This window comes from Xiphophorus hellerii, chromosome 22 (genome assembly GCF_003331165.1).
Source record: "Xiphophorus hellerii strain 12219 chromosome 22, Xiphophorus_hellerii-4.1, whole genome shotgun sequence".
In the NCBI taxonomy this organism is placed as follows: Eukaryota; Metazoa; Chordata; class Actinopteri; order Cyprinodontiformes; family Poeciliidae; genus Xiphophorus; species Xiphophorus hellerii.
In genome coordinates this window covers 13,207,517-13,225,831 of record NC_045693.1, presented here as the reverse complement: position 1 = coordinate 13,225,831, position 18,315 = coordinate 13,207,517, and the positions used below count along the sequence as shown (strand labels likewise).

At 36.0% G+C, this 18,315-nt stretch overlaps 1 protein-coding gene across 4 annotated transcripts in view; it reads right to left on the bottom strand.

The window, feature by feature from the left end:
* The window catches only part of khdrbs2 (KH domain containing, RNA binding, signal transduction associated 2), an 89,718-nt gene that overhangs the window by 42,299 nt on the left and 29,104 nt on the right, over nt 1-18,315 (bottom strand). For all 4 annotated transcript variants that reach the window (XM_032553949.1, XM_032553948.1, XM_032553950.1 and 1 more), the window contains exons 3-4: nt 12,822-12,938; nt 4,490-4,636 (exon numbers count right to left, since the gene is read on the bottom strand). In XM_032553949.1, coding sequence (XP_032409840.1) covers nt 4,490-4,636; nt 12,822-12,938 — 264 coding nt within the window. The remainder of the gene's footprint in view (nt 1-4,489; nt 4,637-12,821; nt 12,939-18,315) is intronic.

Sequence of the window (18,315 nt, the reverse complement as noted above, 5' to 3'; positions counted from 1 at the left end):
TTTTTTCTCATCAAAAGCCAGATGCTTCACACATAGATCCACACACACACGCAAACACACCAAGTCTTTCTACCTTCAGAGAGAACATTCATTTTTTTATCAATATGTATAATCTAATATTGACACTCATCCTAACCTAAACTCAATTCATACCCTAGTCCTACACTTAATCCAAAAAACCATTTCCTCTTACGGGGACCGAGGTTTGAACCCCTTAAAGAGCAATGCATCCTCACAACATTGCATTTGTTGGAAAAATGTCACAATGTGTGAAATACAGTCACATACATGTTGAACATCTAAAAATGTTTGAGAATGTTAGCCTCTTAGGTGAGGTGGAAAAAGAGCAAATCATTGAATGATTGTGTTTTTCAGTTTTTTTCTTAACTAGCTTGAAAAATTTTGGGTGCTAATATTTTTAATTCCATTAAGAAAAAGGGTCCAATTCACACCTTTTCATACTAGATAACTAATCAGTCTGGCTTTTAATGAGAAGCCAGCCCTGAACCAAATTATGCATCAACTAAATTATATATATTTTATTTGGTGAGGCTCTGATAACAATTCCTCAGGCATTTGTGCTACCCTTAGTCTGCTGCCATTTGGGCTGAGATTAAAGCAGCAGGGCCACCCATCTACATGCAAGATAGCCTGTTCTTCCTAACTACCTCTCACTCTGCAAAATATTTATGGGGTATTTGTGCTTCTATCTGCGTTTGTATGTCTTTCTAATCCTGAAACAAAACTCTAAAGTGGATATATATATATATATATATGAATGAAATTACTGTCCTGCAGTTTTTCTTTCTTATAGCCTTTCTATGCATTAAGAACAACGCTGTAAAAGTAAAGCTCTCACGGTATTCCTAAGCAGCAGGATGGACAGTAACAAAGACTTGACTGTCTTTTTAACATGTAATAGTATCTGGACTCAGCTGTTGATGCTTACTCACCAGAAGCAGTTAAGTTGTCATTCTCTGTGTTCGACATGCAGCTTTATGCACATGATTTTCACCTATGTGCGACTTCTGCTTAAAAATAACGTGACAGCTTGGCTTTTACAGCACAGCTTTTAATGCATAGAATGTCAATAAGAAAGGAAAACAGCAGGACAGTGATTTCATTCTTCACTGGAGGCGGGAAACATCTGTCACTATAGATACTGACAAGTGCCTGTTGTGTTGCATTGTGTGAGTTCAGTTGCAAATCCATAAGATCCCTAAGGCAACAAGCAAGATCCATGTAACAGAAGGTACAATGTCTTTATTTTTAGGTTTAGTTGGCACATAGAGAGGCTGCTTGTTAAATCTAGGTGTACACTGTTCTAATCTAACTAAATATTTGTAGACTTGACTCAAACACCAAACACCTCAACAGCCAATATGAAACCAACATGCTTTTTTCCCCCTATCAATCAGTGCTGTATCTTGGAATAAGCCTTACAAAATTAAGACAGGATAAGGCGTTTTACCAATTACAACTACAGTATTTTTCTCTGGCAACAATATCAGTTTCTAAAAATCTCTGCAAACTGGTCCATTTTCAGTGATTCCACATCATTATTTGTGATGGGAGATCTTCACAAAGGAGACAATCTGTTTACTCTCATGGATGTGGATATGTTTTCCTTTATTGTTCAATCTGCTTATATTCTAATTGAAACACATGGCTGTGATATCTAAAAGAACAGCATCTCATCTTTTTCCAAACTGCAGCAATAAAGCTAGAGAAGAAGTTCTGCCTGCAGTATTCTTTTTATTATTCTCAGACTGACAAAATACATTTGCATTTTTATTCAACAAAAATAAATAAATTCCCTACCTTTTTACTAGGACAGGTGGATGACAGTATTACAGCGCAAGGCACAGCAGGAATCAAATTGGCTACTAAAGTAAAATTTAAATTGTGAGCATGTCAGCTTTGAGAGGAAAGGGTGTTGCAAAGGGTTTTATTTTTATTCAAGCATGTACCATTCCCAATGAATGTTTTGATTCCAGACAACATGAAACTGCACAGGTTGTTTCAATAAATGATTATGTAAATCTTAAATAAAAACAGGTATGAAGATCAGTTCAAACAATAGTAAGCTAAACATCATGGGTACACTGGTCCAATTTCCTTTTTTATTTTAACATAGTAACAGATACAGTATATATATTTACGTATATATATTTTAATTAAAAAAAAAAATAAAATATATATATATATATATATACAGTACAGACCAAAAGTTTGGACACATCTTCTAATTCAATGGGTTTTCTTTATTTTCATGACTATTTATAAGGCAAGAAATCCCACTTATTAACCTGACAGGGCACACCTATGAAGTGAAAACCATTTCAGGTGACTACCTCTTGAAGCTCATCAAGAAAATGCAGAGTGTGTGCAAAGCAGTAATCACAGCAAAAGGTTGCTACTTTGAAGAAACTAGAATATAAGGGGTATTTTCAGTTGTTTTACACTTTTTTGTTTAGTGCATATTTCCACATGTGTTATTCATAGTTTTGATGCCTTCAGTGTGAATCTACAATGTCAATAGTCATGAAAATAAAGGAAACTCATTGAATTAAAAGGTGTGTCCAAACTTTTGGTCTGTACTGTATATATATATATATATATATATATATATATATATATATATATATATATATATATATATATATATATATATATATATTTGGTCTGTATATATATATATATATATATATACATACATACATACATGTATAGCGATAAACACTTGATCAATAGCAATAGAATGCCATCTCATATAATGATCAATAATTTCGCTGAACTGCACAGCCTTGTGACAGATATAGGCAGATGAAAGGATAGCCGCTCAACCTCTCACAGCCAGCTAAGCAACAACCTAGGTAACAACCTGTTGTGTAACTGGCACAGAAGCAGTTTCATGTTTCGCCTTATAACTGCTTAGAAATAAAAAAAAGGCGAAGAGTGAAAGGAGAAATGGAGCATAACAGCTCAAGAAGAAACTGTGGATGAAAGAGGAAAGGTTATGACAGTATATCAGATATTAAAACAAAACTAATAAACTAACTAATATTGTCCAGCCCTACCACAATCCATGGAAATGAATTGATGGTTTTCAGAGGGTTTCTCATTACAACTTTTTTGTTGCAAAGCTGAAACTACAAAAATGTGGAGTGGAATGCTCCGCGACCTAGAGGGAAGGCAAGGTGTGAAATGTCTCTTTCACATTGAAAAAGACCGCAGCAAAATGCAGCAAAGAGTTGTTTTCAAACGTGCCTCAGAACAGGGGTAAACGAGGGGTCTGTGGTGCTACAATAGTATATTGTTATATATATTATAGAGTCTTTCTAAAACACAAAAAAACATCTGTAGGACACATGCACACAAACATAGTTGGAGGGACTTTCTATTGACTTCCATTAATTTCTACAGCCAAACCCTAACCAAATCTCATTTCACACCTTAGTCCCAAACCTAATCCCAAACCCAAAAACAGCCTTTCCTCTCATAGGGACCAGGATTTGTCCCCACAAGGAGCAGTGGCCCTCACAACCTCACAATGTAGACAGAGAAAAGGTCGCCACAAGGATGTAAAAACATGGTAGACACATACACACACACAAAATTAACTGAATTAAAAATTACAAAAATAAAGTTAAGTAATCAAAAATACATAACATATTCCAAATGTGAAAAAAACCTTGTGTGGTCCTTGCTCGTGAAAACTTCTTTCAATAACTTAATGTGTGACCTAGCATGTTTAAAAAAATTGGATGAAAGAAGAAACTACTAGCTGTTGTGCGTGCTCAAAAAGCTTTAGCTTTTAACATCATGTTGTTTTAGCACTTTTATAATTAAATAGAAGGTTTAAATGGTTTGCAAATCACTTCATTCTGTTTTAATCTATACTATACGGCATCCTAACCTCTTTGGAAAGAGGTTATAATCCTTTACTAATTTGTTTTTTGGCACTTGGTGTTAAGTAATTTGTATTTGCTTTAGCTCAGTGCTGTTGCAGCATCATCATCCTGCTGGCTCAGTTCGCATACAGAGCGCTGGCTCAGTACAGGAAGAAACGTGAACCACATAAAGTAGATTCATCCAGTACAACTCTTCTATTAGGCTTGTCACATTTGCAAAGCTTGATTAATATTTACAGCTTAGACTCAGCAAGGGTACACAACATGCACACTAATTACAGCAAAGTTCTGCAGGCTCTGAGTTGCTAGAGTCTTGCAAGTTGTTTCATACTGCATTTTAATTGCAGAATACATTATTTTTTCCTTTGGAACAAAGAAAAAAAACGTGTAGAGCAGCAGAGATAAACCTCATACTTATATCTTCTTTTTCTATAAACAAAACCTTGCATATTCTGAGCCCAGCAAAAAATTAATAGGTCTGGTGGAGAAACAATCAAGTCAGCAGTAGTGACTATTGTTCTCCTACAGAAAAATAATAAAAAAAAATAAGAGAGAGAATCAAGTAATAAACTTACTGGAACAAGAAATTTTTTTATTTCCTCCAAGGCATGACTCATGCGGGAATAGGCCTCTCCTGGTGGAGCGAAGACTTCAATTAAAACGTGTAAATCATTACACAGGTGGGCGTATTTGGCCTCCCCGCTTTTCCGTAATTCTTCTTCCTGTAGAAATAAAGGAGTCAGTGAAGTGATTTTGCCTTTTTGAACAGAAGTCAAATTTTAAACTAATATTTTTATCCTGTGACTATAGTCTTCAGCATAACCATACATACATTAATTATAAAAAGCATACTGTGCTTTAACACAAAACTGTCTGAAGGCAAACCCCCGTCTCCCCAAAAAACAGGAACTCTACCTCATATTTTGTCAATAAAACTCATATCAGCTCATAATATCTATAGTTCAAGGAATTTCTGTAATATGTATATCCCAGGTTACAAATATTATTGCGCTACTGATTATTCAAGTTATGGACCTGCAGCAAGATACAAAGGCATGCCATGCTATTCAAGATTTTATTTCAAAATAAAATTCATAGAATTAAAATTTTCAATAGAATTTTTCACCTCCACTTTACAATCAGGATTATTTTCACTTAGTGTCGGTTTATCACATAAATTCTAATAACACACATTGAAACTTGAGGTCATAAAATGAGAAAATGTGGAAAAAGATTCATGAGGCAGGAACAATTTTTTTGAAAGGCACCACATCAAATGTCTCATCATAGGTAGAGGCAGTAGTGTTTGAAATAATATGAAACAAATTGGGAAATGTTCAGATATACATTACTAAAAGTTTTAAGTTTCATCATCATCAGGCTAAAAATTGCAACAACACTTGAGTCATCTTTTCTTTCTAGGAAAGGAAAATGACAGACTTAATCATCAGAGACAAACTGCAAATGCAATTTTGTTATTTTTTGCTTGTTGTTTTTTTGTATTAGTTATCAAACAACGCTTGCTTCCATAAACCTAAATGAAAATTGCAAAGCTTTCAGATATTTTCTTTTAAAGTAGATCCCATAAATTGTACAGAAAAAATGTGAAGCTGCTGGCAGGATAATTTCTTTTCTAAAGTAAACTCAGCATTTCAAGTTTTTATCTGCTTTGGCCACTTGGGAGCAGCAGAACTGGCTTTAAATACAGGTTAACATTTGTTTTTATCTTTCAAACTTGCAGTTGTGCACAATGTTTTTAACAATCAGCTGCCAACTGCAAAATATGTGAAAGAAAACGGCTCACTCTTCCTCAGAAGTATGCTATTTTTTTCATTGTTGTTTTTGGTTGTCAAAATTCTCTGATTTTTTATTAATCAAGGTACCCAAATTTATTGAAGAACTGTTTCAGCCCTATTGGAAAGAACAGTCAATTTTTCAGTAAATTCCAAAAGTGAATTAATAGTTAAATTAGATTTATCAAAAATACTTGGCACAGCGGATGCATAGACAAATGAAGGAAATGTGGGAAATGATCAATTCTGATGTCAAACATAAACAAAGTCCACACATGTTCCACCACCTTTAACTGTGGTAGTGTATTATCATCTAGATTTTATATTCAACACCTGGAATCACGTTGGAAGCCATTTTTAAGTGCATTAATCTTTTGATTGTTTTAGGGCTGTAGCGTTTCCATGAATGATTCGAGTATCTTGATTATTGAAATTCCTGTCTTGAAGCTTCATTAAATTACATTTTACTATTAAACACACATTTTTCCAGCCAGGTGATTATTTATGTTGCACAAATAATCAAGTTATACTGCTAACTTGAATGTTAGCATCATAATGTTCAAGTTCAATGAAAATGTCCAGGGTAATTATCATTCTTTGGGGGACCAATAAGCATTCTTAAAATAACTGGTGCGATGCATGGAATAGGACAACCTTTATCCTCTCATAGCTTTTTCTTAGTGGCTGCTTTGGGGTGAGCGGCATTGAAGTGTGTAGTAGATATATTTATATAGATGGAGCGGATAGACTAAACACAGTGGACTGCTGTAGCTGATGCTTTACAGATGAAATGGAAAATGAATAAATGGGTGGACGGAGCGCACCGTAGTGCCTGCATACCTGGCAGACGCATTTCTGTGTATAACGAAAGTGCCAAATCCCGTCGCTAACATGGACACAAAGTGACTGTGCAAAGTGAGAGTTAATCTATTAAATTGACTGAAAATGAATACATAAACTAAATATAGTATATAGTATTTGCTTAGAAGTGTTTTTGTGAGCCTGCTGCTTTATTACTACATTGAACATAATTTAAAATGTTTGTAGAACCTTTGTCCAGGTTAACTTAAAAAACTATTAGTGTTATATTATTGCTACAGGTTAATTTTCTAAACTACAGAACAGTAACTGTTAGAGATGCACAAATATGAAAAATTTGGGCTGATGTTGATATCCGATATTAAAACTGCTGTTATGGCAGTATTTACCAATATTTTATTTTTTCAAATTTCTTATTTGATTATTTAATTAATCGCCAGAATAATCAACAGATTACTCGATTACTAAATTAATTGTTTACAACAACCCTAGATTGTATTACTGGTTATATTTGTCATCCAGACTAAAAATCAATCAACAGAATTGTGATAGAATGATTCTGTTGACCATAACTAAGCCTTTAAAATGGCTAAGTTATGGTCTGTATGAGTTTTAAAGACATTCTTTAACTTATAAATATTATTAAATACCAAAATGATAATGTTCAGTGTGTGTAAACTGTTGACCAGAACTGTAACTTGTTTCCCTTTTTTGTCTGAATTGATCCATCTTAAACATCAGCACTTAAGGGTTAGGTTCTTTACTCAAGGACAAGTGGCTTTTAGTGGAGGAGGGAGTGTCAGTCATATACTCTTTTCCCATCAACCTGATTGTGGATTCCAACTCTTGTCCTCGCACTGCAGAACTGTTTTTTGCCCTTTAAGAGAGGTCGTCTTTAATTAAAAGCACTCCAGGATTTTAGCAGTCTTTGCATGTCTGTCAGATCACTATGGATCTGATCAAAACCTGCATGTAGACTGTCTTTGTGTCTTTGCTTCCAAGATGTCTAAAAGCAAAACAGAGGACAGCACAAATTAGGCTAGAAATAATTATTTTTCCTGCAGTATGCCTGACTCTTCAATGAATTTAAATTTTGTTCCACAGGGGCTTTAAGGCATTTGTGACTTCAAGAAAATTCAAGCGATATTATTTTCTCTAACCATCAGTATTTGATTTGTCTTGGGGGGGAACATCTGGAAGCTTTGTGTTTTCGTCTCATGTTAACCTGATGAATACATGTTGGTTTATTGACTATGGAGGTGCAAGTCAACAAATTACAACAGTCCAGTTCCTTTTCTCCTTAGGTAGGATGCCTCTAACATTGTCTCTGGTTCAGGAGTGGCTGAAGTTACCTTTGGACCTAAACAGGAACAATCTAGAGTCAGCACACAACGTCAGTTATTACAACTGGAAACGAGCAATAAGGCCCAATATCTGGGTGTAGCGATTGGCTCTAACCTGAACCTCAGCCACACAAAGACAGTTACAAAGTCGGCCTTGTATAACCTGAAGAACATTTCCAGGATTGAAGGACTCATGTCCCAGCAAGATCTAAGAAACTCATCCATGTGTTCATCTTTAGTCGCATCGATTACTGCAACAGTGTCGTCACAGATCTGTCTAAAAAATCAGCTCCAGCTGATCGAAAACGCCGCTGCTCGCGTTCTCACTAAAGTAGTAGTAGTAGACTGGCAAGAATCTTTTTTTTTTTTTTTTAGATACATATCCCAGATGAACAATTCTGAGGTAAAAAATGAAAAAAACAAAGTTGAAATTTTGGGGTACTGATGCATTCAACCACATTTCTGGGGAATTTATGCTGGCTGCAAGACACTGACATACTATATGTGTGATATATAATTGGACTTTGGCTGTGAATGCTCAACACTGTCAAGTGGCCAGCTGCATAAAATGGCAGGATGGCTTTTATCCATGACCTCTGGATGTCAGTTGCATCTCCTTCAGACCAGCTCAGATAGTAGACAAAATCAATACCGCAAAAAGAAAAACTCCTAAATCTGAAAGGTATCAAGCCTCTGTCTGCAGGAATCTGACTGTCTAAAAGTCAGTCTGCATGAAAAAGGCTTGTGCCACAATAGATGTACATATTTTGGATACGAGCATATTGTAAAAATAGATGAATAAATTAGCAGCAGCTATTTAAATGGAGACTACCCCCTTTGCATACAGGATTTGATTTATTTTGGTCATGATCCCTATCTCATACTCCAGGTGAGGCTGATGATGTAAATGGACCAATAAAATTGAGACTTTCTCTTTTAACCTCAACTTTTTTCTCACCTCTGGAAGTAGGTTTACACACTACTTCATCATCAGCACTGTTAAAGTACATTTTAACTGTACAGATATAACGAAATCAGCTGTTGTGCCGAATGTTTGGAACAAATTGTGTCCCGACCTGGGTTTGATTTTGAATTTAAAATAAATTTGAATCCATGTTCAAATTGAAGGATTTTTTGCTGAACGTTTAAGGTCCCGTATCAGATCAAGTCTGCATCATTGTCAGGTGAGTGATGTCTGCTCATCTTCCCACTGAGTAGCTCACTCAGATTCACTGGTAGATGTTTGTTTACATGGTCATTGCTTGACAAGCAGCTATGACTGCAGAAAATGTTGAGAAAATAACTAATGCGAGTTACAGCTGCTTTTTCTACCAAAGCACCTTAATAATGATTGCTACCATCTCTTGCACTAGTTGACGACAGCAGTTTGATGAAAACTCAACCAAGGTTTTCTACCAGACTCTGACATCAGCCTTCATTCCTCACATTCAGCTGTGAGATGCTTTAGGGGTTTCTTGCATGGAGAGCTCCATTTCAAATCACACCAAACATCTCACTGAGATCAAGATCTGGACTTAAAAATTCTGGGGACTTTACATTTCTTAATTCTCAGCCTATGCTTTCTTGAATTTGAATTTATTATGGGCCCTATAATAATGGTGAGGTGGGCAGGTCCTGCTGCTGCAAAGAATACCAAAGCAATAAATAGATGTAGATCAAAGCTGTACAAGGTCAGTTAATAGTAATTTTGAAGATGGTGCCTATATTTGAGAATAAAACATGTTTAAATCAATGGAGTTGTTTCGATATTTCAATGCCCTAGTGTACCACCTGTCCTTGAATGCAGCATACTTAACTGCTGGGAAAATCCTCTCATACAACTAGGATTCCTCCAACTTGCATTTTGTACCATGTACAGAATTTGGGATGACTGGATGCTACAGATAGCCATTTGGACAAAAGATGAATTTTTGCCAGTACGAATGATGTTTACATTCAGCTTCACATTATTTCAGGTAAGTCAGGGGTGTCCAAAGTCAGTCCTCAAGGGCCGGTATCCTACATGTTTCAGTGCTCTCCCTGGTTCAACTCCATGGTAGATACTGTCTGCCCAGCATCTTAATGTTCATTAGATTCCATCATTTGATGAAGATGTGTTGTTGATCCAGGGAAAGAACTAAAACATGCAGAATACTGGACTTTGAGGATTGACTTTGGACACTCCTGATGCAAATTATTCAGTTAGATCTAGAGCAAGCTACATACCTCACTGAGGTTTAATAAAAACACTGTCAATGAGTGCTTTCTTTCTCTACTGCAGCTGCATGAGAAATTTTAATGGTCCCAAACAAGAGCTTACGAAGAGCTCTCTATGTCTAGAACGTTGCATCACACCTTTACTTGTGCACATCAACATTCTGTTAAGGTTTAAAACAGCACATTAATTTGTGATATCTGCAAACCAAACTGACAGGACTGTATTGGCTATTTTTGGTACTAATATGTGTGCCCTTATGTTGGGTATTTTAACCTGAAAATATAAAGAACCACACAGAGAGTAGTATCACTTCAGCCTTTGCAAAGGAGCAGAGTCTCAGTGGTGCCTAAGGATAACTCTAACTTGTCACCCTGCAGCAGCCTGGTTTTATTCAAAGCGGGGTGGGGGTCGGTCATAAAGCAGAAACTTAAAGATAAGGAGTAGAGGGGTCTCTCTGAACTAGCTGAAACCGGTTTCTCCAAGAACAGGATGGTTCACCTCATCCTGTTCCCAGCTTAGAGGAGAAAGACAAAACACTTATTCATTAGATAACTACAAAACTCTGACACATTATATATCCTTCACACTCACTATGACAGTTAAACTTATTTAGTCTCTTTCTAACTGCATGCACTGTCATGTCAGCAGCAGCAAGACAGAATTGCAGGGTCCATGATGACATTTTATTGTCTTATGAAACTGGTCTTTACATCTTGTGGTCTGCTTCAGGGTGAACTTTTTTGAATAGCTAGACTTGGGCATATTAGATGTTCTTTTAAAGGTTCTCCAGTTGGAGACCTTGTTTTGTCGAGAAGAATACCTGATTCTAAGGACTTTTGCGACCTCTATGAAATTTTGTGAACTCTTTTCTGACCCACAGTTTTGCCTTCAGCAAAAAGTCTATTGTTAGATTTCAAAACTTTTTTGCTCCTGCATACATGAACACTGGAACTGGGCAGGCAGCTGCACTTAGCAGTGACATGAAATGTATTATTATATAGCACAAAACTCCATTAAGCTGTGGGTAGCGACAAGTCCATCTGATAATCCAAGCAAAAACACCCTTTCACATTGTCAAATAGTCTTCATGGTTCTGTGAAACTATCAATTACAGCCATTTTAAAGTCATTCTAAAAGCCCCTGTATTATTTTCCTCACCCCGTCTTTCCCTTGTAATGAAACGAAGAGGTCCAGTTTCAGTGAAGACATGGGAAGGCTGCATGTCTTTTGTCATGTCAAGATGTCTGAATCAAAGGCTACAGTAATAATAGCACTGTAACTCAATAGGAACACTCTGAGACCTGTTATAAGCATGAATATAAGCCCCAGAAGGCAGTCTGTCCTCACGCCTGGTTTGGTCCCAAGGGACCATAAGTCAATGAGATAAATGGCTCTGTCAGGGAGATTCAATACTTTTGATTCCTAATTGACAAGCTATGAAACAACATGAAAGGGAAAATAATTTTTCCCATTTAGTTCTGTAAAGTGAAAAGAATATATATTTTACTCACCCACGCAATATTTGAAGATAGTCACTAGAATGTACATGTGATATAAACTGCTGTAAAATAGTATTTGGTCTCCTTGCAGATTTCTTTTCTTGTCTTTGCTTTTTGGGCACACTTTAACGTTTCAGATCATCATATTATACTATCATGGATGCAAAAGAAGTTTCCATACGTTAAATTGTTATGGAAAATATTGTAAGCTATTCAAACCAACCTGTCTCTACAGGAAGACATAAATGCCCCTTTTTAAATAATGAATTATATGTAATTAAGCTCATTTATGGTGAAATTTCAAAAGAGATACGCACGCCTGATTTCCATCTGATCTGTATAATCAGGAAATTTCTTAAATATTACCTGTCTTGACAACATGAAGTAAGCAAAAAAATCTCAGAGGGTGAGCCCCAGGATTTCCCCCAGTTTATTATAAGCCTGGCGGCCCACCAGGCTTATAAGCTAGGGTTATAATTGACTCATTGAGCTGGGTAGATGGTGCAGCACCACCTGTGTCATCCCCGCCCGTGTGCATGTAGTGTGAAAAATGTAGTCTGAAGTGCTGTGGAGTCTTCCGAACTTGATAAAGTGCTACACAATTACAGGCCATTTACTATTTAAGGTCAAGTTTAAAGATTCAACACTAAAACAATAATCCAAAGCGTACCAGCCGGTCCATTTCTGAATGCCTAAAAAAATAAAAAAGAAAACTAAACACAAAATTCAGTGATGCCCAGTGAAAGTCTGAACTGACATATGATCAAATACTATGGCATGACCTTAAACAAGATCCTCAGTTTTCTAGCAATGTGCAAGATTAACTGCCATTTATTGCAAATCGTTGATGGTAGGCATTGCCCCATGCAGGAGTGGTACAATCAGTTACTAGGTTTAAGGTCAAATTATTATTTACATAGGGCCACATAGGTTTGGTTAGGTCACAGAGGCTTTTCCCCAAATGCATAATATCATTTAAAAACATAGTTTTGTACTTTCTTTGGTTATCTGATAGTAAATTTAAGTCATTAGATGCTTTTTCCCCTATTGCATGATATCATCATTTAAAAACATTGTTTTGTACTTTCTTTGGTTATCTGGTAGTAAATTCAAGTTATTTCTAATCCAAAATGTATGTTCATAGTTAAATATCCTGTAGTGCTTGGGTTTCTGTAAACAATCTTTCTAGGACTGCCAAATAACCACATTCCAGCACAAATCAATATGTGTCTTACTTTTTCTTTATCCCTCATGGATCCTTTGCCAAGGATGGACATCTTCACTCCTGTCTCCTCTTGTAATCTTTTCATAGAGTTCCCTCGCGGTCCAAGCAGCTTCCCTACAAAGTTAAACTGAGACAGGAGAGCGAGAGAGAGAGAGAAAAGTGAAAATCAAGCAGCTTATTGGTGCTTCCAACATATGAGAAGAGCACAGATGTAAAAAAAAATAAATAAAAAATCTTAGATAACTGAAGACAAATGCCACAGAGTGAGTCTCTCTTCGTAAGTGTTTAGTGTAAAAGGAATTTGATCTTTTTGGAGAAAAGGTTAACCATAAAAGACATTTGCTGGGCATTAGTCATCCTGTATCAATAAAATTTCACATTCCATTCGCTATGAGAGAAAAAGGCTGTAATGTAGCCTGTAATAAATCAATATCATTTTGGTCTCTGTGCCGTGCATTAAAGGTGAATGTGATTCTCATCTGCAGTCCAGGATGACATATGTGTCTATCCCTTGCCTGCACCGTGCCCTCGCTAGTGATGTATCATATCTGTATTCACCATCAATGTTGGACTGTAGAAATAAAAAAATGGGAGCATGGACTCAAACCAATAACGTTCCTGAAACAGTTCCAGAGGTCAGCGCTGAGATAAAGTCAGAAATAATGAGTTCCCATCCCATTGGGAAATTAAGTAATACTATTCAGAAGACAAACCATCAGATTCAAACCTCCAGGCTCTGACTATCATTTGCCCTTTTATTTTGCACCAGCTCATGTTCATGTAAAACTATTGCAAACATATTCATAGCACTTTAAATATTTTACCATTTTAACTTATTGAAACCACAAATGTATTTTACTCATATTTAAAGTAATAGACCAACACAAAGTAGTACATAAAGAAAAAAGGACAGGAAAAGATGCATAGTTTTCAAATTATTTTACAAAGAAAGATCTGAGAAGTTCTGTCTATTTATATTTAATCACCAATTACTTTGATATCCAAAAATAAAATCTAGGGCTGCCAATAAGGGCTGTGGATAATTGTTCTCTGAAGGCCTTAATGTTTATAAGAGAGCATAAGTGAACAAAATGCATCATGAAGTTCAATGAACACAAATGATAGGTCAGGAATAAAGTTATGGAGAAATTTAAATATAACTTTAAAAGAAAACTATGCCAGTGTTTAAACCACACAGAATTGTTCAGTCTGTCTCCTTCAAAAGAAAAGAGCATGGCAAAAATCAGACCTTAGAGACTACTAACTCTGAAGGAGCTGCAGTGATCCACAATTCAGGTGGAAGAATCTATCAACACAACCATCAGTCATACATTCCACACACTTGGACTTGGAAAGACCAAAGTCACAAGAAGTTGCATTTGCAGTTTGTCACAAGCCAGAGGAAACAACAAACATGTTAAAGAAGGTGCTCTGGTCAGATAAGACCAAAACATGTAAATTACTATATGTGGCAGAAAACTAAACCTGCACCTTACCCTAAAGACTGTGACTATGAAACATGGTCGGGGTAGCAGCATCATAAGTGTATTATAAGAGATCTGCAGGTAATAAGGGTTTATCAAAAGATGGCTGCAGGTAAACCCAAAATTATTCAAAACCCAGGGAGAGATTTTAATTAATCTTAGAGAATCAACAAGACTGTGAGGAAGCTAAAAATTGAATTTATAAGATGGACAGTGTCCAACATAGTTTGGGCTCATTGCATAAAATTATAAAGGTTTTTAGCAATTGTAAGAAATGTTTGGTAGCTGTAGCGCTAATTAAGATTTTCCATAGATTATAAAGAAGGAGATATTTTTTGACATACCACTTTGGAAAGAAGAAAGGACTAACAGAAAGGAGAGATAGCAAACTAGCATGGACCACACATCTCAAAAAAATGGAGAGAGGTTTTCAAGAATATGTTGAAGAATATGTTGGCAAGAACAAGTTGCAATTATTCTGTCATGTCAACTAGTTTTGGCGATGTTAAATGCTGTCTGGAGATATGGAGAAAGAAATGCAATTCTACTGATTTTAACAGTGGAACCAGCTGATTAGTCATGTGATTTAAAGTTCACTTATGTCAGAACTTGCTTGGAAAACATGTTTTCATCTCCTCTGTAGTACATAATCAAATCTCTAAAGTAACTCAAAACAACCCAGGACATAACAGAATCTCATTAAGAATATAAAATTTGCTACTAACAGATGCTTCCAATCCAATCTGTCTGAGGATGAGACGTTTCAGGAAAAGTTTAGAAAAATGTGATAACACAGAAATGCACCGCGATAGAGACATTCCAAAAAATAAGTATCATGTAAATCTTTTTTCACTTCACAATTATCTACACCTTAGTGGTGATGTATCAAAGATTTGTGCATTTAACAAAATGTCACAAGATGTAAAAATGTTCAGGGCACCTGAATAATTTTTCCAAGACTGTCAGTCAGAGTTTCTGCTAGGATTAGCTGTGATTAATTTAAGAGTAAATTGATAAAACAACCTCAAACTTGCAGATTTAGATAAACGTAAGGACCACAGGAAACAAAGTTAAATACCTATGATGTCTTATAATGGTAATAAATGTTTTTGACATTCAAAAGTTAAGTTGCCTCTTTTAGGATCTTAAAAGTTAAACTTCAGATCTGAACAGGTGGTCAGTTGCCCACTACACCTCACTCTGGCTAACCCTTAAATGATATTAACCTTCTCAGATTGCATCATCTCCTGCTGTGCCTGAGCAGATAATAACTTACTGCCAGCTGTGTGTGGCTGCTGCAAGTCAACTCCGATAACTGCACACTCAGCTTCTTTCATGAACATCATTAACATCTCAGATGAGTGAAGCAACCACAATCGGGAAGCACCAAGGGATGCAGGAATAAAACCAATAAAATTAAAAAAAGAAGAAAGGGATAAAAACAAGAAAGGATGAATTCTTGCTGTCCTTGCCTGTCCTCTAATCTCAGTGATTAAAGCACCTTTGTGGATGTCTTCCTTCACTGGAGCTGCTGTGACAGGACTATCCTGTGGCTGGCAGGGAGCAGAAGAGCAGATGGTCGCTGCGGTTACATCAGGAACAAGCTCACTGGGCGGTAGAAGAAGAGTGGCCTGTTTTCATTAAGCTAATGAATGTCTAGAGTCTCTCTGCTGCTCCATGGTGAGCAATTTGAGCTCCAGAAAGGGTATGTTCGGTGTTAAATGAGGTTTGAAATGATGCTATGTACCCCCTACAGTCTCAGCAATGATAACTCTGCAGATATTAGAAGGAAGGGTGTTGTGAATGCAGCAATTATGCACAAAAGACTCTTTAAACAATGAACAAATATTGCATTACAAAGTGGGCACACTGTTCTGCTTAATGTGTTTAACAGAATACATTCTGCAGGAAATAAAAAATATTTTACTGAGAGCCTAGAGAAATCATTTTAATATATTTAAATGTCTAAGCTTTAAAGGCTAATTTTAGATGCAGTTCTATGTGGACAGGGCATAAAACAGTAGCTGGAGGTTGAGTCACATTGCACTAATGTGTATCCACAAAGTTGACACTCAAGCTGAGCAAAGCACATTTCACCAGGAGCTCAATGCCTGAGGCATTTCTATTTTTTATGGTTATATTTTTGAACAAGATCACATTGACTTCAGAGAAGATCCTCATTGGCCTTAAAATACACAAATAGACAAAATAAAGGCAAACTAAACAGTTCTAAGTGGGTACAATGTGCAGAGCACAAGGGAACAAGAAGCAAAAAATAAAATATTGAAATAAGCAAATGGTACTCCATGTTAGCCTGAAAATGTCTTCCTTAATACATTCATTCTCGTCCTGAGAATAACATATTCATAGATGTGGAAATCCATTTATCCAGCCACTCAATTTTTCATCTTTTGTCCACTAAATAAATTGAGATTAGCTTACAGAGTTTTGCATGTGTGCTTGGAAGGAAGTGAAAATCTTCTGTGACTCAGGAGCTATGTTTAGTCCTGCAGTGAAGTTTTTGTAATGTTTAACTCACCATTGAATCAAACAATCAAGGTAATGCTTGTACAGAACTATTGTTAAAACCAGATATTTAAACACACTGTATACACACATGACCAGTATCTTTTAGTGTTTGAGATTAAATCAGACAAAACATTTTATGTGTGTGTTGAGTTGAATTTATTGGTATTATTTCCATTTGCCAATAGAAACAATATTTGCAATGCCAATGAACAATTTGGAAAAGTCCTAATGATAAACTCAATTTTCTATTTCACATTATCTAAAGTTAAGTAGAGAATAAAGTGACATTCAAAAGAAATCTTCCAAGCTATCAAAAGGGCAGCTGCAAACCTTCACAATTTTGGTGCAGCCTTTTGTAAAGTTTCAAGAAGTCTCAAGTTGCATGTGCATTGGATGTGCAGTGGATGATTAAAACATGGCGGCTACTAAATTTTTTTTTCTACTGTGCAGTCCATGCTTTTGTGATGGTGTAACTGCAAAGTAATATAGTGATCAACTGGAGAAAATATTATTTATTAATTATATTATTTAACCTAACTTATGCTTTTGTTCTAGCAGGGGTGGATGGGCTATAGTTGGACTTTTTTCTCTTAGTTGCTAGAATGTCCAGAAATGCTCTTGTTTCACTTTTTTTCAGTGGTCAGCAAAAATCATCATTTAGGAGATGAGTATGAAAAAACCAAAAACTAACATGAATATTTCCATTCATGAAATACAAAGAATCAAAGTGTTAGTAACACTGATATACCTATTGTAATAGGTTTGTTCCAGAATGTGAGAGCAACTTATTTTGTTTTATGTTTTGTTGTCTGTTGAAGAGTTTTTTTTTCATTTCTTTTTTGTTTTTTGTCAGTTTTTCAAGTGACTGTGTTTTTCAGAAAGTATACAATTTGGGTTCGGAGTTGATTGCTGAAATAACATGGGTGGATTGTGAGACGTCTTCTTCTGAGTAACAAGAAGGAACAGGGGTCTTCATAACAGCTTTCACAAACTAACCAATGTCGGGCCTCCAGAGAAGTGTGCTGGTCAATGAGAGAAATGACCTGAGTATTGGCAGCTAGACAGAATGACATGCACAGTTAAGTATTTATTGTTACAATGAGAACTACACTACTGCATGCTTTAGTCAGAATAAAACATTTTATATATGAATATGTAAAAATTAATGTAAGAATTACAGTTTTTGTTTTTGCAAATGCGTATATACATACTGTATATAAAATGTTTTTACAAAAAAAGACAAGGCTGAAATAGTGGAAATATGCATGGTATTGATCTAGGCACTCTGTTAACTGTTCATCAAACTGACAGGCCGGGGGAAGGAAACTGGTTTTTGCAAAAAGTGCTCTGTGGCATTGACCCGAAGGTAAAAGTCCAAACAGTTTGTATTCATGATGTGTGTGGAGTCTGCAGAGATATTACCTGCCCTTTTTTCTGAGTTCAGACCTGTACAAGTCCTGGATGGAGGGAAGGTTAGCTCTAATGATCCTC